This window comes from Rhea pennata, chromosome 9 (assembly GCF_028389875.1).
Source record: "Rhea pennata isolate bPtePen1 chromosome 9, bPtePen1.pri, whole genome shotgun sequence".
NCBI classification, from domain to species: domain Eukaryota; kingdom Metazoa; phylum Chordata; class Aves; order Rheiformes; family Rheidae; genus Rhea; species Rhea pennata.
Genome location: NC_084671.1, coordinates 15,306,130 through 15,333,026, shown reverse-complemented (window position 1 = coordinate 15,333,026; position 26,897 = coordinate 15,306,130). Strand labels below are relative to the sequence as shown.

The 26,897-nt window shown below is 36.8% G+C and overlaps 1 protein-coding gene across 5 annotated transcripts in view; it reads right to left on the bottom strand.

Annotated features, from left to right (window-relative positions):
* The window catches only part of DLG1 (discs large MAGUK scaffold protein 1), a 164,665-nt gene that overhangs the window by 47,444 nt on the left and 90,324 nt on the right, over nt 1-26,897 (bottom strand). For all 5 annotated transcript variants that reach the window (XM_062582390.1, XM_062582391.1, XM_062582392.1 and 2 more), the window contains 7 exons: nt 18,692-18,790; nt 14,088-14,141; nt 10,635-10,685; nt 9,383-9,507; nt 6,700-6,869; nt 5,817-5,953; nt 4,903-5,047 (listed from right to left, as the gene is read on the bottom strand). In XM_062582390.1, the coding sequence (XP_062438374.1) occupies nt 4,903-5,047; nt 5,817-5,953; nt 6,700-6,869; nt 9,383-9,507; nt 10,635-10,685; nt 14,088-14,141; nt 18,692-18,790 (781 nt within the window). The remainder of the gene's footprint in view (nt 1-4,902; nt 5,048-5,816; nt 5,954-6,699; nt 6,870-9,382; nt 9,508-10,634; nt 10,686-14,087; nt 14,142-18,691; nt 18,791-26,897) is intronic.

Below are 26,897 nucleotides of genomic sequence, written 5' to 3'. Positions count from 1 at the left end.
CTCCTATGCTTTGAGATAAAAAGTATCAGTTTACTAGGAGAAAGGAATAAACAAACCAGTGCAAACTGTACTTTGAGGCTCAGTAGACTTATTTCCATGTTTACAGACTTGTGCGTGAAGTACATGTCTTTTAGCTGAACCACAACAGATGCAGCAGAACAGTTTAGCAACTTAAACACTTCTGTAGAAAGAAAGCATACTAAAATTCCAGGAAAATACAACCTTAAGTAGTTAAGAAGCTGCATTATATTTCTGTATTGGACACATCCACTTTTTGCATCCTGTTGACTAGTCCACATCAGCATTAGCTATATCCTTTAATAAGGTTTTACATATGCTAAGTGCTTCGCAATGTCAGGTCCTTTTCCAAAATTAGTATTCTTTAATACTATGGAAGCTAATATGCAAGAAACCATTTTGGATGAGCATAAAACAACAGCCATAAGATTAACTTGCTAATTTACATCACATCTGAAATGGTACATGAGAAAAGACAAGCTCTTAAGGAGAATTTCCATTTCCAAATCCAACCCCCTTGACATTATACAATTCCACAATTCTACACAGAAAGATGATGAAGACTTCGCTATTATCGGCAAAAGTGAAGACACCAATCTTGAGTATAGTCGCTAAAGTAGGAAATAAACCAAGAATCTTATTGCAATTTACTGTTATGACATGCTCTTCTCTTCCCATATTTAAGCTGTTTAAGCAAAAAAGAATTTGTGTCTCCAGTCAGAAAACTGATTATTAGCTCCTCTGTAGTATTCTAATTCTTAATGCACTGCAAAAATACCGTATCAACGCACACACAGAGGACAAATAATGTAATAATTCAATATGGACTAGCAGTTAAAATTTATCATTAACTGCCTTCAGTTACTAATATCTGTATAGAAAACAAGTCCTGTTTATCCCTCAAAAACATGTAAATGCTTTTCCGAGTCTGATATTCTATAATATGCACTGTACAGTTATAAGTCCCAGATGATCTTAGTAGTAGCTCAGCTGAGTAACTTTTAAAACATTTAGGCCAATAAGTTACTTGACACTTATTCCTAGACTGATTTTTAATGACCAACATTTATAGACAGATTACTGAAATGATTTATACTCCCTACTGATGACTTACTGCAGAAGACTAATAGTTATTATCAACCACACAGCTCTCAGTGTCTCTAGATAGCTGGATGACATCAATTCACAGGTCTGTCCACGTACAGTATTACTACTCTTCCATAGGTAACACAGCTTTTGTGGAACTTCCATGCTTCCTATAACGGAAGATTTCATTTTTTTCAGTCTACCAGAGACTGAATGCCACAGAGGAGAACAGGACTCAAGTGGCAGTGTGGCCAGAAATAACAATCTTTCATTAACCGTGTTATGCATGAGTCAGGAAATAGAGATTCCGGTAAAGCAACAGTGTAAGCTAGCAATCCACACTCCAGGAGCTAAAAGAAATCCTCCTGAGATGACTACTAGATCAGGCCTAGCAATCAACTATTCCAGCCTGTCAGGAGCTAGGTCAAGCTTTTATCACCCACACATAGTACAGTCTTAAAAGTGTAGCACAGTCTTTAGAGCTATGGCACACAACCACGAGCCACATTTTTCACCTGCACTGCAATTTGAACTGTGTCTGCTGAATGTTCATATGTCAGACAGCTCCAACTCTGCTTTAATAATGTCTTCAATACTAATTTCCCCAAAGGCAGACAAAAGCTTTCATTAGCTGTGATAAATAGCAAATGACTGAAGTCAATTTTCAGCTTCAGGTACATACAATGAAATACAGTGGCAGGACCTGTAAGCTTCTTGATAACCACTGCCATAAATCAGAATCTCAGCAACTTCTTGATCAAATGTCCTTGGATTTGAGGCCACTAACCTCACTGAAGTGTTACATTTCAAATGATTGAGTACCTACACAGATGCTAATTTACATGGGGCCATCTTTTGCATGATCAGAACACCTGACAAAGCTGTACTCTTGTATGGCTGGTGCTTTTACTATAGGAGTTGTAGCAGAAAAATGAATTTACAGCAAGCCTAGCTATTGGAATTTGTGGATATGGTGCTCAAGAAGTTGTCTTCAACACTCTTAACACTTCCTTTTAAATACAGAGCTCACCCATAAACAAGGAAAGTGAGGCAGTCCTACAAGTAAATTTAGACCAACTCTGGTAGAAAGTATAAGAAAATAAAACTCTGAATTTGATGTTTCATGGAATCATGAGTGAGCTATCATGTTCACACAAACTAGGATCACATGCAATCTGCAACACGTTCCGCAGAGCGATCAGTAGATTCCTGACAGGTACTGTGCACTCTGCCTGTTAGATGCTTGGGGTTTTTTTTGTTTGTTTAAGGGCAGTAGGGGCAGTAAGTAGTCTAGGTATATACTGAGACAACATACAGGGTTTTTCATCTCAGCAGTGTTCGTAAGCGGCATGTCTAGAGGCAGCTTCTGTGCATGTTTAGGCAATAGCAAAAGAATAATAGGTACCACCCCTTCAGGAGAAGGCCTGAATTCTTAAGAACCTGGATCAGAAAGGAATTTAAAGGACAAAAACATAAAGAAAGTTTGGCAATACCTACAGCTCTTCTGAAATACATAAAGAAGAAAGATCTGAAGGCTAAAACTTGTCCTGAGTGAACCATAACCAGAAAAGAAAAAAAAAGAGCACTCAAAGGTAGAGCGCTTCACTCCATGCACTTTGTCAAAGACCACCAAAGGACAAAAGGCAGAATAACTTCTAGAAGCCAGGAAGTGTCCCTTGTATGATCTTCTGAAAGAACCTAAACAGTTTAAGATAAAGGTCTCGAGTAGAAGTTGGTAGCAGTTGAGTGGCATGACACTCGGGAGTTTGTCTTTTAATTTCTCAATGAAAAAAACCCCACTTTATAAAAGGAGAAGATGGTAGGCTGCACAAAATCACAGAATGGGTAAGGCTGGAAGGGACCTCTGGAGATTGTCTAGTCCAAGCCCCCTGCTCAAGCAGCGTCAACTAGAGCATGTTAGACAGGGTTGAATCCAGGCGGGCCTAGAAGATCTCCAGAGGAGGAGACTCCAGAACCTCTCTGGGCAACCTATGCCAGGGCTCCGTCACTCTCACAGGGAAGAAATTCCTCCTCACGTTCAGGCAGAACTTCCTGTGGTTCAATTTCTGCCCATTGCCTCTTGTCCTGTCGCATGGGACAACTGAGAAGAGTTTGTCCCCGTCCCCTTGATGCCCTCCCTTCAGGTACTGATAGACATTGATAAGATCCCCCCTCAGTCTTCTCTTCTCCAGGCTGAAGAGGCCCAGCTCTTGTAGTCAATTCTCATAAGACTCATGTCATCAAGGGGAGGGGCTGAACTCTTTTCAGTAGTGCTGTGAGACAGGACTGGTCTTGTTATTATCTTGTTATTATCAAGAAACATTAAGATAAGATTAAATAAATAGTCCAAAAGTAGGTATTTTAAAATTCTTTCTATTTCTCAGTAAGGAAAAAGTTTCCTGAAACCTACTTCTTTCAAATCTCTGGTTATAGAGAAAAAAGCCCTACAACGAATAAATTAAACGAGGAAAAAAAAAAAGAGATCAGTTAGAATAATGAGAAAAGGGAAGCCTCTTTTCCAATGAAACAATAAAACATATTAAAACATTCTTTCCAATTTATTATTGGCATTTTAAGAGTGAATCTTTTTGATGTTTTAAGCATTTAATGTAGCACTGGAATTTGTATCAGCAAACAGCAATTCTTCAGTTGAGATGAGTTGCTTCTGCAGTTGTTGTTACAATTGCTTCTCCTTCCATTCAGAAGACTTGAGAAAAATCCTTTCAACATCTAAGCTGCAAGTTTACAGGACAGTGTTTTAACCAGTCAGTAGTCATTTACCTCTAAGACTGCATTTCAGGATGTGACAGTTCAGATCTGCCAAATGGCACCAAAACCTTTAGCAGCTTGCTAGCTAAGCCACCAGAGCCCTTAGTCCCACCACTGCACGTCAAGAGCACAGATCTGAACGCTTAGTCCCAGCATACAGTACACGCTCTCAAAAAGACCAGCCTGCCCAGGGCTTTACGTGGTCAGGTCTTGGAGAAATACAGTTCTCTTTCTCATTTCTTTCTCCAAATACAAAATGGTAATACCTCTCTTGAAGAAACAGAACAAGGAATATATAAAGTTTAAATTTTCTTTAAGTTTTCTCAATTCTGAACATTGTGTTGGAATGTTTAACTTCAAAAACATATTCCTCTAAGTTCTATCTTTATCCTTGCAACAATTTTCAATGTAACATTCACTGTTCTTGACATATTTATTGGAAACTGGCAGGGAAAAATTGCAACAAAATTTCAAGTAAGTTAATACAGAATTTAGCAATAAATTTCCAGGGAGATACTACAGGACAAGAGCCTCCCCTCCTCTCAGTATAGCTCATGCAAGTATTTGTGCATCTCATGAAAAAGTAGAAAAGCAGAAAAAAGTCAGATCATCACTGACTTCTACTTAAAACAGCATCCTCTCCTTTCCTCAGTTCACAGGACGCTGAGGATCTATCTACAGTGTTATCTTTGTTACTCTTCACAAGTCCTGAGAATTCAGCATTTGCTCTCCTCATATTCATCTGCAACTGATCAGAAATATCAAGTCACTAGAACTAGGGTGCAGTCACAAACAGAATGACAGTTCCACTGCTCCCGGCTTTTCAGCATACCAGCTCTAGGATGTTGTTCTAGTTTAGGACTACAATTTTTCTCCTTAAATCAGCTTTCTCATACTAATACCAGATTTTCACATTTGTTGGCTATAATTTTTAAAAGCTTAAAAAGTTAATATTAAGATAGCATATGTTAAAGCCTTAAATGGAAATAAATATGTAGAAGAGCCATCTCAAAGACAAGCTGAACTTACAGTTTGTGATGTCTGGTGGGGCATAACTGTCATTCATGAACACGCTGGTGGGCTTTGCAACTTTCAGATAAACAAAGTCAGAGGTATTTTTTAAGGCAGTCACTGCTTCTTCATGAGTAACTTCTTCTAAGCAAACACTGTTCACCTAAACACAAAAAAATAAACAAGTTCTCAATGTAAAAGCGCCAGTTTACACAGGATGCTCACTAGAGCTTTCTACCATTAAGAGTCCGCATTATGACTCACAGACAGAATTGATCCAGTTGTATCAAAGATGCTTTGTAATGCTGCAACAACAAGTCTTTCCTCAAAAGGCTACATAAACAATTGGCTAACACAGCAAGGAATACAAATACGATTTTCTGATAGAATTTAGGGAAGCTAAAAGCAATGTTACCTTCTTGCACAGAAAATTCAACTTTGAAGTATCAAAAACCAAACTGTTCAAGGGTACTACAAAAAACAGAAATCCAATCCAAACAGCAGTTTCACTATAGGCTGGCTAGCTACAGCAGTGCATGGAGTTTCTCTCCATTCTGGGATTATTATTTTATTTAAGGAAGCGAAGAGAAAGAAGAGAAAAATGACCCCATTAATGCTGGTTTATATTTCAGGCACTTAGACTCCAAAAACTAACAGCAGGCACCAGTAATGGAATACGTTGATTATTACAGGTTTCGCATGAAGCACTGTGCCGAAGTATGCGTTTCAGACTTCCTGAAATGACTGTGCAGACTATAGCAGAGATTTAATTTTATCACCGATTTTCTGGAAGAACAGTATTTTACTGATTTCTAAGAAATACTACAATACATTCCACTAACTCCACCGATACACAGCTTAACTACAACATGGTTCACATTCTTAGGAGACCTAAAAGTGAATACTCATAAAACAAACTGTGACTTTCTTACAGCTAAAAGTTTGTCTCCAATCTGAAGCTTGCCATCTTTATGAGCCGCTCCTCCTTCTATGATTTTGGTTACATAGATGCTGTTGTCTCCAGGTATATGCTGATTTCCTACGCCACCAGCAATACTGAAACCAAGACCTGCGTGAAAATGAAGCAAGTACTCAAGAAACCTTCTAGCTTGGATTAGATTAATAACTACAGAAAGAACAATGCTACCTTTATCAAATATATACACGCATATATATATACACACACACACACAACTGATTTATATATACGCACATATCTACATACACACACACACACACACACACAGTGTGAGCGAGTGTGTGTGTAGGTATACGTAAAGGATGTAGCTGAAGAAACACTGGATGCTTTGAAGTGATCTTCTCGATTTCCCAGAATGTTCTAGATAAGCAGTCACATTCACAGACGTTCTGAAAATAAACTGAATGATTCACTTCATGGCTTGTGAAATGCATACACAGTGCTGTTAAAGCCGCATTATTCACGTTGGAACTATCTTCCACCATTTCTACTTATAAAAGCTCAAGAATACCTTTCCTAAATGTTTTAAATCTCCCAAAGGCAATTTTCTAGGCAATTCATCTGAAATCGTGTAGTCACTTAAAAATTACTGAACATATAACATAGATAATTTAGCTACTCATTTTCATTATTTGAAAGAAAAATATGCATTCTATAAGAACAGTTTTTGACACGTGCATGAGAATTCAGAGCTGTTTAAGGTGCCACTGTCTTCACATGCACTACTCTGCATTTCATAGAGCTTCATATGCAAGGTATTGTTTTATTTTGACAAATAAATGCCAAAAATCAGCTCCATCCTCTTGTGAAACAGAAGCTTTATACTCCTTACATACCTTTAGGGCCTTTTACAAGTTTTATCTCCATTATTTTTTCTGTGACTGGCTTTCTTCTTTTGACATATAACCGTACAATTGATCCTGCTTCTTTCAGTGCTTCAACTGCTTTGCTGTGTGTCACATCACGAACATCCACCTCATTTACTCGTAGAATACAATCGTTAACCCTAGGGACAGCAACGTTCACATTCAGCTACTGTTTTGTAGCACACTGGACATATTAGAAGTCAAATACCATTAATATAAAATACACTAACAAACACCATAATCCAGTAAGATGCATAGATATTTCTTTGAAACTGTATGGTTTGAAAAGAATGCTTTAAAACTAATTAGTGCAGTTGTTAGTGCTTAAAAGTAACCAGAAAATATTTAAATTTACCATTTTGTCCACAATTGAAGAGGACAGTACGTATGTTTCAACTTAGAGTACTTTGAGCTTTGTACAAGCTACCTTTTGTTCAGAGGTGCAAGAAATAAGAAGTTTAATTCAGGAACTAAGAGGTATACAATGAGAACACATTGGTTCTAAACCAAGACATTAACAAATGATAATCCTGTGTTGCTTTACTGCATTTCACAAGTTGCTTACATCAGTGCTGGCTTTCTACTCCATACAATGGGTTGCTGTACTAAAGTTGCAAATATCACTTTACCATCTCATAATATGCCAACATTTCATCACTAGGCATTATAAAGGGGTATCATCCCACAATTAAATAAGAAGAAAGGATAATGGCAAAGGTAAACTACTGATTAGAACAAAAATATAGTATTTCTTTGAAAAATTTAATCTTTGAAAACTTAAGATACAAAACGATGTTATCAGGCACAAGAAGGCTGTTATTAAGCACAAATAATCTACTGATTAGATAATCTACCCATAGATAATCAAGAGTTACTGCCCCATACATTCAGCTTTTCCCTTATTGATAATCACTTATAGCAGAAATTTTTCCACTTTGAAATTTATCATTGAAATTAACAAGATCTGGCAATATAAAAGGATTTAAAGACGATATGACTTTTATTTTAGATGCGCGCTAAACTGATCCAATCTGATCAAATCACATTTACATGCCCAGTTTGACTACTATATTTGGGCAGGAACCATATAAACTACACCAGAGAAATACATTAAACTAAAACTCAATCCTAAAACATGCATCAATAATTGAAATAAAAAGATAAAGATTTGAGGTGCTTTTACAGAAAGTAAAAAAAACAAGAACAGTAACTACTCCAAAAAGGGAAACAAATTACAAAGGCAATCTTAAATGAAGAAAAAAAATATATTGATATTTCCTGTCTTTGGTTCCTACCTGCACTAGCCTTTCAGGAAGTATTATAAGACACAAATCAGTGAAGGAATATTAGGTATTAGGGTCAATGTCATTTTAGGCAGGTAAATCCAAAATTTAATTTCTAAATATAACCATAAGATGCTTCCTAATGCTGTATATATCTACAACTGCCTAATTTTCAGCTAGCCTCCAATCAGTGTTAACCTCCATAGTACTTAAATATTGACAAGATTCAGCAGCCAATGTTCTCCTTCCCTCCACTCACCGCCAGGACCCAATCTGAGCAAGTCTCAAACATGACCCCCAGCTCAGGTTACTTACAAGGCAGAGGTGATGCTATACACAACGTATCACACTATTCAGTGAGCGCAGTGATGTAGGTGAATCAAAATTAACTCTTTTGGATCCTCTATCTGCTACTTGCCAGAAGTCCTAACCAGAGAGCTGAAGTGTATCTTTCCACTGCATTCTTCCTAATCTCCTCTGCTAAGACTCATCTCAATTCATGCAGTATTTAAATTTATGCTGTGACAGCAGAAGACAAACTTATTCAGTGATTACATTAATATTAATTCACTTAAGCATTAACTAGGAGAAGTCTTGAACTTTTAAGTGGGGGTAGAAGGACTGGCACAACAGAAAAGAGGGATAGAGGGAAGACAGAAACACAGTGGATTCTATCCAGCATTGCTTGCTGCTATTAATGGCTCATCCACCCATTTTTGTTTGGCAGCTCATCATTTTATTGGATTCAACAACCTCTGCACAATTTATAACTTGAGACAGGAAATATCAACTACCTAAAAAGATACATTAAAATATAATGTGAACTTGGATTCAATACAGTTTGAAAACAAAGTGCATGTGGGAAAGGTAGTAGGATGAAAAGTTACCCTGAACTACTAGAAGAAAGTAATTTAAAGATGTTGAACAACCCACTATGAGATCCCTTTGGGACTTAGTAGTTTCAGCAGAATAGTAAGATTCAAACGTACATTTGCAATACCAGAGGCATGGGGAGTGGGATCAAACACATCCATGCACCATATAAGTGATACTTAAACTGTCCAAATTACTTTCTTGAGAAAGGTATGATGGTAAACATCAAAAGTTTACCAAATTAAGGATAACAGAATATTTGGCAAAATCAATTTATACCAGACAGCAGAGAAAATCATTTACTTAAGATCACTTAACTGTAGATTTCTTGGACGAAAAAAATTCAGTCCACTTAAATATTTTCAATATTTACAAAATATTTAATAAAAACGTTTATTCAAAGTGTTTTGTGATAGCATAAACTGAGAACAACTGAAAACGTTTATTCTGTTGTTTGAAAAGAACATTTAGCAACACAACACAAAAAACTGTCATACCGTAATCTTCCATCCTGTGCAGCTGCACCTCCAGCTATAATTTTTGTAATGAAAATACTTGAATCATCCCCAATATGTGGGTTGTCCGTCCCACCTGCAATGCTAAAGCCAAGTCCTGAATTCCCCTAAAGTAAGAGATAAAAAAAAAAATAATTTTTTTCTTTTTATGAAGGGAAAATAATAAGATTTTTCCAGTAAGGTTAAAATATCTATTTGATTCAATATAATACCAAATTTACATAATGTTTAACTTATAAAAAACATTACTAAAATACATTTGACATTGTATGCATACTCTATATAACCATATTTAATGAAATCATATGAAATAAAAACTTGCTTCCACAGAAGCAAGTGGGAGGTCAAAGTCACATCGTGGCACTGTAAAAGCTACAGTTGCGACCAGTGCTGCTTTCTCATTGAGCTGAGCTGACAAACTAGACAAGATTTCCCTCTCCAGTGAGAGTTCTTTGAGATTATTCCCATGAATATTTGCTCCTCACTAAGTTATTAGTGACTAATTATTCCCCCGCCCCTTAACTTGCCCAAATAACTTATGTCACAGATGTAGTATGTCCTATTACAGAGTCAGACTGAGACCTCCTGCTGGAAGGTTGCCCGTCCCTATGGTCAACTGTGAGGCCTCTTCCCCCTCTCAATACAACCAGAATTATCCCCGTATCCCAGCGCAACTGTAATTTCTTTTTGGTTATAGTGCCCTTCAAGGAAAGAGAACTGTAGTAGACCTTTATATTGTAAACCTAACAAAGCAACGCATATGACAGTGTCACTTCTAATCTCAATCTCTATACAAAATAGAACTTATTTGTATAAATAAAAGCCTTGTTATAGATTGTAATTTAATCACAATTTGTATTATCCTTGAGAATTCTAGATAATAAAGCTAAATATAGTAGTCTCACAGTTGGTGAGCCTCCCATCAATTTTACTATCAATGGTCAAAGACATTAATAAAAGCTACAGTTCAATAACCAACAATATATTAAACTGAATATTATATTGCAATTAAGAATGAGGACAAAAATCTCTCCCCTTTCCATACATATATTCAACATTTTGCTTTTTTTTTTTTTAATTTAGGTTAAATAATTTACCTACAAAAAAAGCTGTAAGAATTGCTTTGGATTGCCTTTTAACAGTATGCTATCAAAAGAAATCAATTTTTAAAAGTTATCTTGATATCATGAGCCCCATTTCAAAACAGAGTACAGGAAGATGTTTAGTATATTACCCTTTCAAGAGTAATTTCTTCATACTCATAATCTGCATCTGTGCCATTGACCTAAAATGAAAGAAAATAGTGAGACTTAGGGAGGATTTTACACTTTAAACAGGACAGCATTTGTTAGGCTGGCAACTCACTCCCATCAAATCACAGCTGATTCAAACTACTCAGAGCTTAGAAAAGGCTTGTGATTTTCCCATACTCCTCTACCTGAATTATCAGGTCTTTCTTCAGATATTACCTTAAATGCAAATGTTCCAGAGAACAAGCTGTTTGACATAGATATTCTAGAGTAGAGGTAACAAAGTTAAAATTGATGGAACAAAAATGGAGAAGGGGATAGAAAAGAGATTTTATGTATGAACAGAACAGTATTTTCAAAGCATTGTTCCTCTCTGACCAGAGAAAAATCAAAGATAGGTGCTTTAAAATGAGCCTCTTTGTATAAACCTCACACAAAAAAATGAAAACAAAAAACAATCCCTCCCAAACATCCTCATCTCCCCCTCAAAAAACCTTAAAACTCAAACACCCTCAAAAACCCAAAGAGCGAAACCCACCACCCTCCACAAACCAACAGCAACAACAACAACAAAAAAAACCACATAAAACACAAAAAAAACACACACAAAAAAAAATATATACACATCCACATCATACTGAGGACTCAAAAAAAATACTTTTGCTGCCTACCTATTCCAGCTATACAGATCAAGAAAGTATGTACCCACATACCAAATCGCACAAGAAACAAGGCTTATATAAAGCCGTGTTTAAAAATGTTTACATTACTAGCATTATTTACGTAAAATATCTATTAAGGATCCATAAACTATAACAAGACTAAAAACTGAAGAGTTCACAGGATTATTTGGTAAATAGTCTCATAGTCTTCTTGTTGGAAACAATATCCATATATATTGCTACCTACAGAACGACCATGCAATCAAAGAACAGAATTGAGAAATAAGCAAATTAAGTGAACGTAAGGAACACGCTGGGGCTCTTCATCTTTACCATAAACATAACATTAAGATTTTGGTTAATTACTAAGATTATTTTGTATTTCAATTTTTTCTTCTGTGTATACCTAAGGCATATAACATGCACATAACATGTTATATAACATATATGTGCATATAATATGCACATAACATGCAGCTACAGGTTATTCCCTATTTCAAGCATTTTAGAGGGAAATATTTAACAAGCTAAGAGATATAATTTATATTGTTTTACAAAGCATCTTGTCTGTTCTGAAATCTTCTACATCTCAACTTTTTTGTAGTCTTCAACATACTATTGAAGTTTTTATGAAGATGTAAAATCATATACGCACAGAAGCTTTTTTAAACATGTACAGTTTTCTAGCAGAGGCAAAAAAGGTATCTCCAAATTCACCCTAGCAAATTTTAAGATCATATCTACATCATTCCTGGCATGTTTATCTAGTATATTTAAAAGCTTCCATTGCTGGAGATATCACAGATCTCATACACAATTTATTATTGGGCTACATTATCCTTCCTTACAAAAGTTTTTTTTAATCTCTATATCTCCCCATACTGCAATTTAAGTCACGTCCATTCTAGACATAAAAGATTGTTATCTTCCTCTTTGCCCAGGACCTCAAACATGGTACGTCCTGAATAGTTTGTTCAATGGAAAAAAGATGCTGTGCTTTTAAACAGAGGCTATTTCTACATTAAAGAAAGGGAAAAGGTCTTGACCTTATGAATACATGAAACTATCTTTTACTACACCACACCACCAGAGAAGCCACTGTGATCAATAATAGTTTTTACATTAACTTAGTCCTCGAGCTATTACATACGAAAACATGTGCTAACTGACCCAGTTAGCACCGAGAAAAGGTTCATGATCACTGATCAGTATGTGGCTTCCTTCACATTCAAGTTAATTTTGATGGTACGGTTAGCCTTTTGGTGTGCTATTAACCCGAGCTGTATGGATTTCCTTGGGCTTCTATGAAGGATTTTTTTTTAAAGCAGCTTATCTGTCTTCTCCATCTCAGCATAAGCTTGAGTAACAGCACTTGCTCAACAGCTTTACAACCCAACTAATGAAAACTGTTCTGACCACTTGCCCCTTGCTGACTTCGTAGAATCGCATTTTGTATTTGTTTAAGAGAAAAAATGTTACTAGTTAAGATTTTGCTAATTCATGTGGTTACCTCAAAGGTATGATTTTACACTATGTATCACCTAACAATTCCATTACTTATGTGACTGCAAACCTGGAAAGGTATTGCTTTACTCAACCTCCTACGATTACATACTAGGTTGGATTACAGATGGTTATGGATTTCTTTGTTTTGCATTCACTGCAAACGGTAACTTGGGTATCTTCTAATTTTGAGTGCAATTTGCTCTGTTAGATTTAGCTTCTCTTCCAGCTTTTATCCTCTACTGTCTCCCCAGTGCCCTTATGACATGGGGCCACCTGAAATGTGAATGCCTTTTTTAATCCCACTTCTTCTCAATTTAATTAGCATGTAGAAGGAGACACCTCACATCCAGTACTCTTCTCCAAACCTTATGTGTGTTACATCAATAGAGCAAAGTGTCCCACCACACTGCAGATACTGCTTTTTTTTTTAAAAAAAAAAAGAAAAATTAGTTCATAAACTTGGGTCTAATTTGTGAGTGAATTACATCACTGTTAATTTTTCTATTTAATCTGTTAATTCATGCTTTTGTCTGTCTTGAGCTACTGGAGCTTCTCTCTAGCAATTTCGACAAGCAGCAATGCTTTTCATAAGGGCCAGATTTAGTTTTCTTAACTCACTAACACTAGCACCTAAAGTAGATACAACCTTAAAGAACTAGTACAGATATCAACACTATGTTTAGGGAAGCAACAGAAAAGTGGGAATCAAGTGTCTACAGGAGAAAGGCACAAAAGGAAGTTTCAGACATAAAACCAATGTCAAACTTGCATAAATTCCAAAGCCCGTATCTGCCAGCAGTATTCCTATTAAAAAAACATAAACTGCCAAACACTAATTTTAGTCTCCTAACTCTACTTATTAGCTTGACATTTCAAGCAGAACCAATGTATCTTTGATGAACATTTAGAGCACTAAAATTTTAACCACAGCCTCTGCATTAAGTGTTTTATGGAAACTGCAATTGAAATGGCATATTAAATATTAAAATATCTGACTGTACAGTTAAAGAAAGAAATTGTTGCCTAAGGTTAATTCCGTATCCAAACAGTTGTATTTTGCACTGTCATGCAGTGATACTCACAGAACCTTCCCCTTGGAATCTACCAAAGTTTTTCCATAAAACAGGATTTCAGATAAACATTAGGACATCTGAAGAAATTGTGCATCATAAGAGAAGTAAAATAGGCTTTATTAAACCAGTAGCAGAGCAGGACAACTACATATACACAATATTATCTAAAGCTGTAACTGAAAACAAGAAAGCTTACATATGTTGGAGTCTCCAAAGAATCTGTATTCACCAGTACTGGAGGGGGATTTGCCTTTAAAAGAAGAACAAATATTATAAAATTAGAGAAAACAATACTGAAACGAAGCCTACATATCACTTGATCTGCTTAGTTTCTTCAAGTTCTGCTAAAAAAGTAGCCTCAACTAAAGAATCTCAAAAATTGACTTCTGGAACACTTGTTTCTAACCTCTTGGCCTGAGCACAGTGCTTTCACCCCACAAAAAACACCCTTCCAAAACTAAGAATCCATGTACTCTACATACAAAATAGCATTTATTTTTCTGCTTTTTGAGAGAAAGGAATCATGCTCTCATTTGACACAACATCATTTTTTTTTCTAGTATTTGTGATACGACATTCAGAAGTTGCTTCACTAGCCAGTATTTTAAAACCAAATATTGGTGGAACAGTCTTTTTTTTTTAAAAAAAAAAAAAAAAAAAAAAAAAACTTCCTTTGGAACATAGACTTACAGAAATGTAAACTTATGGAAGTAAGAGATCTACAGAACTGACTTAGGAAAGCGTGTCCACATCAGCAGACATTCATCCACAGAAGAGCAGCATGTGCTTCCATGAGTAATTTTTGATGGATTCAAAAGTTAAAATAAGTTGGAAATTACTGTTACAGGAGTAGGAAATGGTATAGCATTCATGTTAGCTAAGAACTAGCAAAATTCTTGTCCTCCTATGCTGTTGAGAATGTTAATTAAAAAGAAGAGACTAAACTCTTTTTTTGTGAGACAAAAAAAAACCATTAAAAATAATAGAATTTACTTGAAAAACGTTCAGATAAATACATTTCCTGTGTTCACATTCATTAACTGCCTTTAAGACTGCTTGCGGGGGGGGGGAGGGGAGGTAAATATATTAGGAAGAGGCTGGGTGAAATAAAACACTTTTTGGAACACAACTTAACTACGGGCACAAAACGAGCAGCCAGAAATTTTTGAATTCATCCTCAAATGTTGTAACTACATGCTCTTAGCTGACAAAGTAAGAGGCTTCCAAGAATCGTAATGATTCTGTAAACGCCTAGGATCTAGACTGCTCTAAAAAAACAAAGTGAAATATGTATAGATATATGCCTGACCCTCAAATGCTGCTGATATATTAAAGTCCAATATGAGATATAAAAGCCTTGTGGCACACCACTGAAAGTCATCTCCTTACTACTTTAATTAAGCAAATATTCTTCCAAATTAAAAAAAACTTGACATTATTTCTTTTACTTATACCTATATATAAGCACCCATATTTTTTACATTTATATACATACATATATACACATACACAAAACGAATTTAGAGTGTAACATGCTGTAAAAAAAGATATTAAACATAGTAAAAGAAAAACTTAAGGCTTACAAAACCATGAAAATTTCACTGACCTATTTATGTAGTCCACATACAGACACTGTGATCTCACTAGCATGACAACATACTACCAAGGATTTCATGGTTTTTAAAAGCTCCCAATTTGGTCTTATTTTCTGTTTTTTAAAGTTATTTCTGAAAGTTCAGCCAGATTTTCTTTACATTTCATTCAACCTTTGGAATTCATTAATATTAGGATTTTACAACAGCAAAGTAATTCAACAAAAGCAGTGTCACTGAAGGCTAGTTTCCTATGAATCTGCTTCTTGAGGCTGGCACCCTATGTGTTTTTTCCTGTCCAAAAAGAGATGGGGAAAACAAGTCAAAAACAAACTGCCATCCGTAGCCGAGATTCCAATGTGAACAGTGTTTCAGACACAAACTAGCCAACAGATGCTAAGTATCTTCTGCAATTTCAGTGACAGTTCCTAGTAGTCCTTCTGCATTAATTTTGTATTTTATGTCAAGAAGTAACAATTTTGCATCATTTCCAACCAGCCAGAGGTTTGTGCCAGACACTGCACATACAGGCCTGGACACTGCACAGACACAGGGCAATATGCAACTCAAGAATCAGCTGTGTCTGGAGGGGAGACCTGGTGTTCCAGGCTGCTGTGCAAGACTTTTCCAGATTTCCTAACTGCCTCCAGCTGCTGTGTGAAGGCTTCTTCAAAATAGTTACAGGCCATTTGACAAGCTTGTTTTCAAGCGGAATAAGCACTTGCCTAATGAGAAAAAACAGCTAACAACACAGGGAGGTTTATCTATTGCACAAAAATGTGTCTGCCAAATCCAGAGTTCGTAATTTTCTACGGTGCTTTATAATTGCTTATAATCAGTTTGATGCAGAATTACATAGATAATTCCTGCAGGCACTTATACAGCCTCAGGAGACCAAGGCATCATTCAGCAGCTGTTCTGCTTGTAACCCAGCCCCGTCAGTGGATGTGGGCACTGCCCCAGCTGTGCCAGCTAAGCAGCCTTCTGCAGTCAAGGAGAATACAAATGTATATAATAAGTCAAGGGCAAGTCCCTGGAAGGAAACCTTACTGGAGCCCAAGTTAGCTTTGTCCATCAAGCCGAGAGCAGCAGTGCGCTGGTCTGCCCCAGTCCATTTGCTGCAAATCCTGCTGCGGACAGAAACCCTCCCTAGGAAGGAAATGGCTCAAACTAAACCAATTTTTGGCCTGGCTTTTGAAAAATGTATGGATGACAACTTCATATAAACACATATCCACTGGAAACCGGACTAGTAAAGTCTTGCAATCATCATTACTGGCCTGAGTAAAATGTAAATTCATAATAGATGTTTAAAAGATTAGTACTTGTTACAAGTTGAACCACATAGCTTGAAAGTAAACTTAAGAAAAAATACTGACTTCTAGACCACAAGAAATATCCTTATCATTGAGAGTTTCATTGCCTTTTAAAGTTGATCAACATCTGTTACAAACAATCCGAGTTACACACTTCTTTTCAAGAAAGAGTGCATCCTCCACTGTTTGAGCTCTTCTGCACTGAAAGTCATCATAAAAGTCATAATAAAAGCAAAAAAAAAAAAAAAAATCTTTGATATGTAAAAAAAACCTCCTACCTATCCTAAATTATCCTGTAATTGGCCATGCTGTGGTAACATCTTCAAGGTTATCTGAATGATATTAATGTTAGCTCAGGTTTACTGTTTTTATTTTTCTTGAAAGCCTTTTAGTATTGACATTAAGTGCTTTAAAATACAGTGATCTGGAAGGAAAGCACCATAAGCCAGAAATATATTGGAAATAGAGATGGAGGGGGAAAAAAAAAAGAAAAAAAAAAAGAAAACTTTGTACTCTAAATGCCCCCCAAGCACACCAATACCAAAAAATGGCCACAGGGAAAAACAATAAATAATAGTAATAAGTAGTTACATCCTTCCAGCCTTCATCTCAGCTGGAATGGCTCCACCTAAAAGCATTATGTAAGAACACAAAATATCTTATTCTCTTTCCTTTCCACTGCTTTGGCATTTTTTCTTTAGCTACTTCACAACTCTCTCCTGTCATTTCAGAGCATGCACAAAGCTACACCCCAATTCAAATATGGGATGCTAATGGCTGAGGATCTTGGGGGATTTTATTGATGGAAGTCTGCAAAGCATTACAATTTCGGATCCCTTACTGAGCACAGTACTTTCTCTAGCAAAGTGTTGCTCCTATCAAAAGTTTGTATCATAAAAATCCATTATTTGCAGTATTTTCAGCTCCCTACCCACACACACGGGTACGTATAATATGCATATTCCATAAACACACACAGAGAATGAAATGGTAAATTTCCTGGCTGGCTGAAGAAAGAAATTTCAAATAATTCCAAAGCCAACAGACAAATACCTCCTGTTTCTAAGACCAGATACTGAATAAAGTAGATGGCTTAGACAAAAACATTCCCTTTCAAAAAAAAAAAAAAAAAAAAAAAGCACAACAACAGCAACAAAAAAACTACTTATGCAGCCTTAAATCATTCGAATTATCCATTTCACTGTGGCTTTCACATGTTCCAGTCACATTTGGGTAGCTTGTTCCCTCTCAACAGAAAAATTCACACAAGTTAAACGTGCTGGTTTTACTTTGAATCCAAACACACTACTTTTGAAGCTATTTTAGAAAGCCTTTTCCAGTTTGCTATACAAATACAAAGACCTCGTAAGCAACTGCTTACAGATGATTCTCAGATGGGTTTTTACAAGCACGACACCAATTTTGGGTATACTGCTCATCTTACAGTAATATTTTTCTACTGTCTCGCTGATTTTATTTGTCAGAAGTACAGTAGTGGTTGTTTTTTCTTTAAAAAGCAACTTTTGTAAAGGCCAATCTCTTTCAGAATGAACTGAAAGACAGGAAACAAGGTAACCTCTGGGAAACTGAGGCTTTGGAATAAGGACTTTAGAAATACTAATCCTTAAATCTTTCAAGTATTTGTTTCCTTAAAAGCTATTTAAAGAATTTCTATGGGTAATCCTACAGAAATACTGAAGAAATAGCCATAAGAATTACATGCACCCTTACTCTGAAAATATCAGAACACATAAGGAACTCTAAGATATTACTAATTTAACTATTTCAGTCTCAAGACCTATGTGCGGCTAACCAGAAAGTTAACTTAAATAACAATTAAATTCAATAAATAAAAGTTGAACAAACTTAAAACAAACAAAAAGAATAGAAACCTGTGGTATGGTGGATGGGATGACAGTGGTCTCAGCAGGGACTGGAGGGACAGGGATCACAGGGACAATGGGAGAAGAGGAAGGAACAGCTTCTGTGGGCTAAAAATAATCAATAAAATGTCAAAAAACAAAAAGTCAAAACAAAAAATTCAAATTCAACAGCTTTTTATTTTTTAATACTCAATAGCATATTGATTTGAAGACTATAGACACAACTGAAAACAGACATCCTGAACTACATTGTGTATGCTGGTGCATTCCCAACAATATGCTAATGTCAATGACTCCAGAAAAGTATTTATACCATCATTCAGTCATACCAACTTACCTGGCAGTCCAGAATAGTAAGACTTTGGGGTCCAAGAGAAAACCCTGTCATGATGCCATGGACAGGCTCAGACTTTATGGGGGCTGCTTCCAAAGCAGAAGCCTTCCATCATGAAACAGTAGCGGCAGCAGGAGGGAAACAGTCATCCAAGCTGACAGTAGCAAACAAAGCTAGCACTCCTTTTTGGTAAGGGAGGAGAACAAAATATACTGTGTTTCCCTAAACTGGGCTGAAATTAAATAAAATCTCTTAGTCAGCTGAGTGGAAGACCCTAACACACATTCGTTCTACCTTTCCAGAAATCATCATGTGGGTTTACTATAAAAACATATAGCACTCCTCCATTCTATTAAGAATTTGCATTTTGGAATTTCAGTTAAAATAAAAAAAGTTGCTGACATTAGCTGCAAGAGAAAAAAGATTAAAAATACCATTCTGGGCTAAACATTGATTCAAACAAATTTTGAGATGTTAAGATACTGGTTGTCAGCAAGCTGTCAACAACAGCAACTGCTGACACCTATAATCAAAATTATAAGTTGAACTATGGATCAAATCTATGGATCAACTGAATTTTACCAAGCTATTCTTGTGATCTTGAAATAAGCTGACGCTTAACAAGAAACACACACAAAAAATCCTGAAAATAAAAATCTCATAACACTAAAGTATTAAAAATGTTTTTAAAGGTTTAGATGTTTTTAAAAAGACAAATTAACTAGTTTGAGCAATTAAAGTATAGGCTCACACAGGCAGAGCAACAGGCCAGCCCTTTAAGTCTGCCCTGTTCCAAAGTGAACAGCTTCACACACATGCAGAGAACAAAAAATCCAACTAATGATGTTTCAGCTATATGCACATTACAGGTCAAAACTTAACACGATACTATGAAAAGTTAGTAATTGGTATGTTAGAAAACTCTAGATTTACAGGTGTTACTCTGGAATATGAGAAGACAAAAGAAAACAAAAATTGCTCTTTATACTGTCCACACTCTCCTACTATTTGAATTAGTAAAATAACTGATGCAGTAGTAGTTGATCTCAATTTGAGCCAGATAATGTGCAGACCCATCTTTGCACCAAACACCAATTTTGCTGTTTGTTCCTTGTCTCTGCTCCTAGTTCTCTCAGGACTTCTCATTCCCTAGCACCTCAAGAACTCTCTGCCCAAGCAGTTCCAACTTTTATCCTTATTACTACTTCTAAATTTTAATTTTCAAAGTCCTTTCATTCTTTAAGGTTTCAGTCTCATAAGCTGATACTATTACCACGGTATTTGCTATTTGTGGTCTTGCTCTAGTATCCAGACTCTTAAAAACTCTTCTGCTGCTTGGCCAAACTCAGCATCAAGTTTTCTTATGAGTCTCCTCCATGATCATGTGAATGAAGAAAGAGGTGAGAACCTTGCCAACTCTTTTCATGGGATATGCAAATCACAGAATGTGTAAGGTTGGAAGGGACCTCTGGAGATCATCTAGTCTAACGTCCCTGCTCAGCTGCGTCAACTAGAGCATGTTAGACAGGGTTGCATCCAGGCAGGCCTTGAAGATCTCCAGAGAAGGACACTCCACAACCTCTCTGGGCAGCCTGTTCCAGTGCTCTGTCACTCTCACAGGGAAGAAATTCCTCCTCATATTCAGGCGGAACTGCCTGTGCTTCAGTTTCTGCCCATTGCCTCTTGTCCTGTCGCATGGGACAACTGAGAAGAGTTTGTCCCTGTCCCCTTAATGCCCTCCCTTCAGATACATTTATACACATTGATCAGATCCCCCCTCAGTCTTCTCTTCTGCAGGCTAAAGAGGCCAGCCTATCAGTTTGGAAACTGAATCCAAATCAGAGTAAGATGAGACTGTCTTCATTCAAAGATGAAAGCTTCATGGTATATAATACTCAGGTAGGTGCGACGGCTACCACGTGGAAGGCAGGAAACCAGAGGAAAGCAAGTACAGTTTTGCAACACACTATATAACTTGAATTTTACTGCTTATCTTAAAATCACACATTATGCAGGTAGAAAAACATCCAAACACTTCCCAGTTTTCAAATAAAGCAAAATCATTAAAGAAATCCTTTATAACCTATCTTAAGTAAAAAGCCTCACTTTAAAAGCCTTCTTTTGCCTTACGCCCAATTCTTCTACCCTCGCATTTGATACACACTGGAATACTATGTGAAACTAAACTTTGGGGAAAGAGTTCAAACCAAAACAGGTTCAGTGGAGAGCTGCAAAGACAACTGATGAACAAAGATCTTGGATTTGAAGACAAAGAAAACAAGTGTGCAGCTTGGTTCAACTAGCAAAACAAAGGCTTAAGAGGAGACCACATTCCTCTCCCTAAATACACTGGTGCAAGGGAAGTTTTAGACTGGTAACAGATCATATATAAACACCACAGCATCCAGTAGTACATAGTACACAATATTGGTGAGGCACAATCTCAGGTTTGTGCATGCCACACACGTGACTCAGTTGTACCCTTGCCTACATTTCCTTTTTTCCCTGAGACCTGAGCATAGAGGTGGGACTCAACTCTGGGTGGGAGCACAGACAGTTCACACTTTTCCTGACCTTTCCAAACACTAATACTCTTTACTTGCTCCACAGTGAAGCAGCAGAACAAAATTCTTAGATGTGTGAGGTCTGCAAGCTCTGTAAAGTGTGTGGATGGGGAAGAAAGTCATGCTGGAAAGTGGAAGGGAATGAAAAGGACACTGTACAACCCAAGAAAGAAGACGACCCAAGCAACCTGCAGTATCCACTTTTTCTACTGCCTTATCACATCCCTTTGGAAAAGCCCAGGCAAGACCAAATCAGCTAAGGAGAGGTGAGGGAGAAAGATGAGCAATGGAAGAACTTATTTCTGATCCCAAATATAGTGCCCAAAAAGCTTCTGATTGCTTAGGAGCTAAAGAACAATACAAGAAGTTACAAGATTTCTAACCAGAGCAAGACAACCTGGAACATCTTTCTAAACAGAAGGAGAACACTAATTATATTTGAGTATGGCGCATGATCGGTCCAACAAGGATTATAAGGTACAGCTGCAAGATCAGCTGAAGAAACTTGAATCACCAGGGATGTCACTTTCCATGCTCTGCTTCCCAGGAACTTCCAGAAAGGAACCTTTTTAATGTTTAGGGATTCTCTAAACTAATACACTGAAGTACTTTTAAAAAAATTTTTTAAAAAAAAAAGCAAAGCTTATCCTCAAAATAACTTTAAACAACGTATCTGATCACAGCATTTAATAATCCTGTTTTAAATAGACACAAAATGATCTAAACTACAAAAGAAATGGGCTTATAATAAGTCTATTTTGACTGTAAATTAACTATGTTACACAATCAGAATAGATTATATCACATACAGGAACGCATGACTTAAACAATAACACACTCAGTCAGCCTAACAAGATGTACTAACACCTACACTAAAAAGAAACCGTTAAAATACCATGGTAAAACTTGAAGATAGACAAAGCAAAAGACAACTTGCCTCACTTGCAGCAAATTACTAAAGAAAAAAACATTAAACAGTACAACAATCCTAACAGGAAGAGACTGATCAGAAGTATTTCTTTACTAGACATCTTTCAATTTCATCTAACACATCTTTGATTTCTGAGTATAAAGTGGAGGAGAAAAAAAGTAATTGAAACATTAAGTCTGTAGAAGCAGGAGGGATAAAACTACAGAAAAGCATGGCATATTTATTCAGCTGCAGCAAACCCATCTTGTCTCATTTCCCAAGAAGCCTAAATCTTATAAAAATGCATATCTATAAATACCAAGCACAACACATACCTTCTCCAAAGAATAATTAGAGCATGAGCCATCAGACACCCAACCACTTGTAGCTTTTACTTTTGCTGTGCTTTTTGTAGGGCTCTTTTTTACACTATCACGTAGGTTTGTAAATTTTCCTCTGTGTTTCGAAGAGGCTGGCAGTGTGGCTGAACTAAAAGCTGCATGAATGCTCAGCGCCTGCTGCTGATGCTGGAGAGGCTGCTTTGGCTGCACGTGAAGATTCTGACGTGCTTCCATTCCAGGGCTCCTTGTTAAATCAGTGAGCTTGAGCGTTTCTATTTCACGCTCGTCTACGGCACCACAATATTCGTGGCTGTGACAGTAAGCAGACATGAAACTAGCAATACAAATAGTCCTTTTGAAAAATAAAAGTGAGGAGGTTGAAACAAATATGGGTTCCTGCAAAAGTTTCAAAATGTCTTCTGGATTATGGTGATAAGAAAAAAACTCTAAAATGCTGTTGTATCTAGTACTGCATTTTGTGTACTCTATTTAAAGAGCACCATTGAACCACCACACACAACAGTCAATTTGCTAGGCATAAATAATCAATGCAATGCACAACTATTGAATAGATGGCAAAAGTCATCTGACTTCAGTAAAAACCCCAAACTACAAAATGTTATATTATTTTCTTTGTCACATAAGCTCCTCCTATCCCCAAGCATCTTTGTATTTTACAACCTCATAACTTCTCCAAGTTTTACAACTACTAAATATGCCTATTCTTCTCCTTCCTTGCATACTTCATCAGGTGGGTTGAAAGCTAATAAATTTAAAGTAGTTCATGATGAAAAGCATAAAAATTGTGAAGAGAAAGATACACTGTACAAGATATCAACATTAAACTTGCATCAAGAAAAATTTCTTCAGACCACAAAAAACAAATAGATTTACTTCCTCAGCGTTAGCAGTGTTAGAAGTTGTATTTCAGTGAAATACAGTGGTGTTTTCAGACTGTAATTTTAAGGTGGACAGCATTTCTATAAAGCAAAAACTAGTAAAACATAGTTATTAAAAGAAGCTAAGTTTATTCAATTTTTAAATACCATGACCTCTATATCATATTTTTCCCCTAATTTTCAAAACAACAACAACAAAAATAGCTCTTCTCCCTCCCACCTCCCTTCCCCCCAAAACATACACAAAAAGAGGAACAGGCTTGTTGCCATCATCCTGACAAATATTTAACTTCACCAGCCAATTTTAAATCAATTGTTCTAAAAAAAGAAAAGGGTCAAAAGTTAAGTTCCCAGAGTCCACATGAAAATTGACAGCTAAATAGAGATACTGATAGCATTAGCCTCACTGAGGGAGGAAGCATGTTGAAGTCAGTAGTCAACAGAGTCATCTTGCCAGTGGACACAAGATGAGCATTTGCCCAGCTCTGGGCCCACCCCAGCATGCACCACCCATCTCTTGCCCTACGGGTCCATCCTAGGAATCCCCTGAATCGGAAACTCGGGTACTGGTTAGGGTAAGAATGAAGGACATCAGCCCATAGGACACAAGGCTTGATTAGGTCAGCTGCACACACCGCATTTGAATAAAAACTTCAGCAGTTCCAAGCATTAAAACATGATTGTTCTTCATGTCATTACACACTTCCCTACACTCAATCTGAATATTTAAACAATATGAGTCAGCATAATTTTGCAAACCAAAATGAACAACTTGAAATACAAACCTAAGTACAAACATTTCCAGTTATCTATAGCATGAATATTGAGATAAATAGGAACTGACAGATGCTCCTCTAATCTCCAAGAGCTGCCATGTCTCATCTTCCACCTAGAATGTATGCAATCAAGAGCTGTATAACATATCATTAATGCAATATTCAAAAAACAGAGACAAAGGTTTCTGGCCAGTGACAGGAAGATCTGAAGATCTGCTGGTCAGATGAACATTTGAACATGTGGGTATGCATATGGAAAGTAGTAAGTGGAAGATGCAAAGTTGTGAGTGTGCATATAGGTAAACAATTCAAAAACTGCCTATCACAATTTTTCTCCTTTAAGAAATATCTGTAATCACCCTACTACTCTGGGACACATTCCCCAGCCTACTTGAATTATTCATAAAAAGGTTGTGTCTTCTTTAGAAGTCTCTACATGAGTATCATATTTGGCAATAATGTGCCAAACGGCTGCTTTTGTAGATCAAAACAAGCATTTTTCAGAGACATTATCCAAGATTGCTTGCAGTCCAGCAAGCTGCATTCATAGTGTCCATTGTTCTTGTGTATCAGTACTCCCAGTTTTTCTACTCAGTGTGACATAGTCCAGATTTCTAATTCCTGAACTATAGAAAGGAAGAGGTAAAGGGTTTCCCTAGTTTTTTTTTCTCTTGGTGTGGGTGTGTGTGTGTGTGGGGGGGGGGGGATGTACTTTCAAGAGCAACAATCCAGGCACTGAAACACAGGCAGTGACAAGGGGGTTCATGAAGAATATAATTCACCCAGGGCCAAATGGTAAGCCAGGGCAATCTCTAGTGAAAAAGAACTTAAGCAGCACTGAAATTTAGTGCTATATGGGTATGCAATGTGAATAGTGTTTTGTTCAAAAAAAAATCATGGGAGGAAGGGGGAAGGAAAGCCTAGTATGCTCAGAGAATATTTTTAGCGTAAACAGGATGAAAACCACAATAGCAAAACAAGAAGGAAAATGGAAAGTAGCAAAGGCAAGAAGGATGATAGTCACAAAGATCAGACACTTGACAGTCACAGAGGCCATTCTACCCAATTACATTCCCATGTGGCACCTAAGGCAAAGGCTGCCATGCACTCGCAGTAGTGCGAAAACAACCTCTAGTAGAACACTAGGACACATGCATAATTCAGAGAAAGAAAAAGAGTTAAGGACTTAAGCAGCACAGCTCTGACAAGATCAGCTTTTGATTGCAAAGAGCCTGAACGAGCAAGTGTTTTCTACAGACTGTACTAATTAAAAGCATGAACTGCTTCACTCTAATACTACAGTCCCATCTAAGTGATTTCTCATAACTAGAGAGGATTCGGGATCACATTGTGCTTTAGTGTCATTTGCAAACTGTGAATACATTGCTAACAAAGCTGAAACATCAGTGCTTCGTTCTTTCAATTCCTACGTAAACAACGTGCACAGATCACTGACTAGGAGGTAATCCACACTTTTTTTTTTTGGGGGGGGGGGGGTGTTCAATGGACACTTGCTTCAGCAACCTCTTAAAATGCCAATCATATTTTACAAACTGTACTTCAAGAACCATTTCTGCTCCACACTGTGTAATACTCATCTAGTTGCTGAGTAAAAGCAGAAGGTGAAAAAAAGCACTAATATCTGACTGGCAACAAGCCTCTACTGCAAAAGTCTTTTTTCAAGACTAGACAAGCCTGAAGAACCAACTTCCATTATTTTAAAAAGGCAGTGCTGGTATCTAGCAGACTCCTCTGAAAACAGTTTTACATTTACTTCTCCTCTTGGCATTGAATAGATACCACACAAACAGCAGCTTATGTTAATACAACTTGACAGATAAAAACAAATTCCTCTTCATTACATCTTTATAAAATTAGAAAGCAGAGTATCTGTCAAAGTCAACAAAATCTTACACGCAGTAGGGCAAAGAAAATGATTTACTATCCAGCACCAAAGTTGAAAATGAATTGTGTATTTTCTTTTTAGATATACATAACTTAAGGTTTGGCATGACACTTCGATATCTTGTCTCTAAACTCTTGAATGCCACAGGACACTTCACTAGCTTAGCTGGCTCTTTGCTGCTGTAAGAGCTTTGCATTCATCTTCCTCCAAATCGCAAAAGACAACACTCAGCTAAACACACCTTCACCTACTGAGGTTTAAAGGAAAAAAGTACAAGGCACAACTGCAATTCACCCTCATTTATCACCCCTGTTAGCTGCACAATGCTCAGAGCATCCAAGTTTAAATATAGTTAGTATCAACATTGCTGCATGGCCTCTATCACGTTCCTCCCTCAGTCAGTGCTATTTTGAAACCTGCTCAGCTCTCTAGTACCTAATGTCAGTGACATTAGTTGTTAAATAATGAATTTATGTCAAATATTT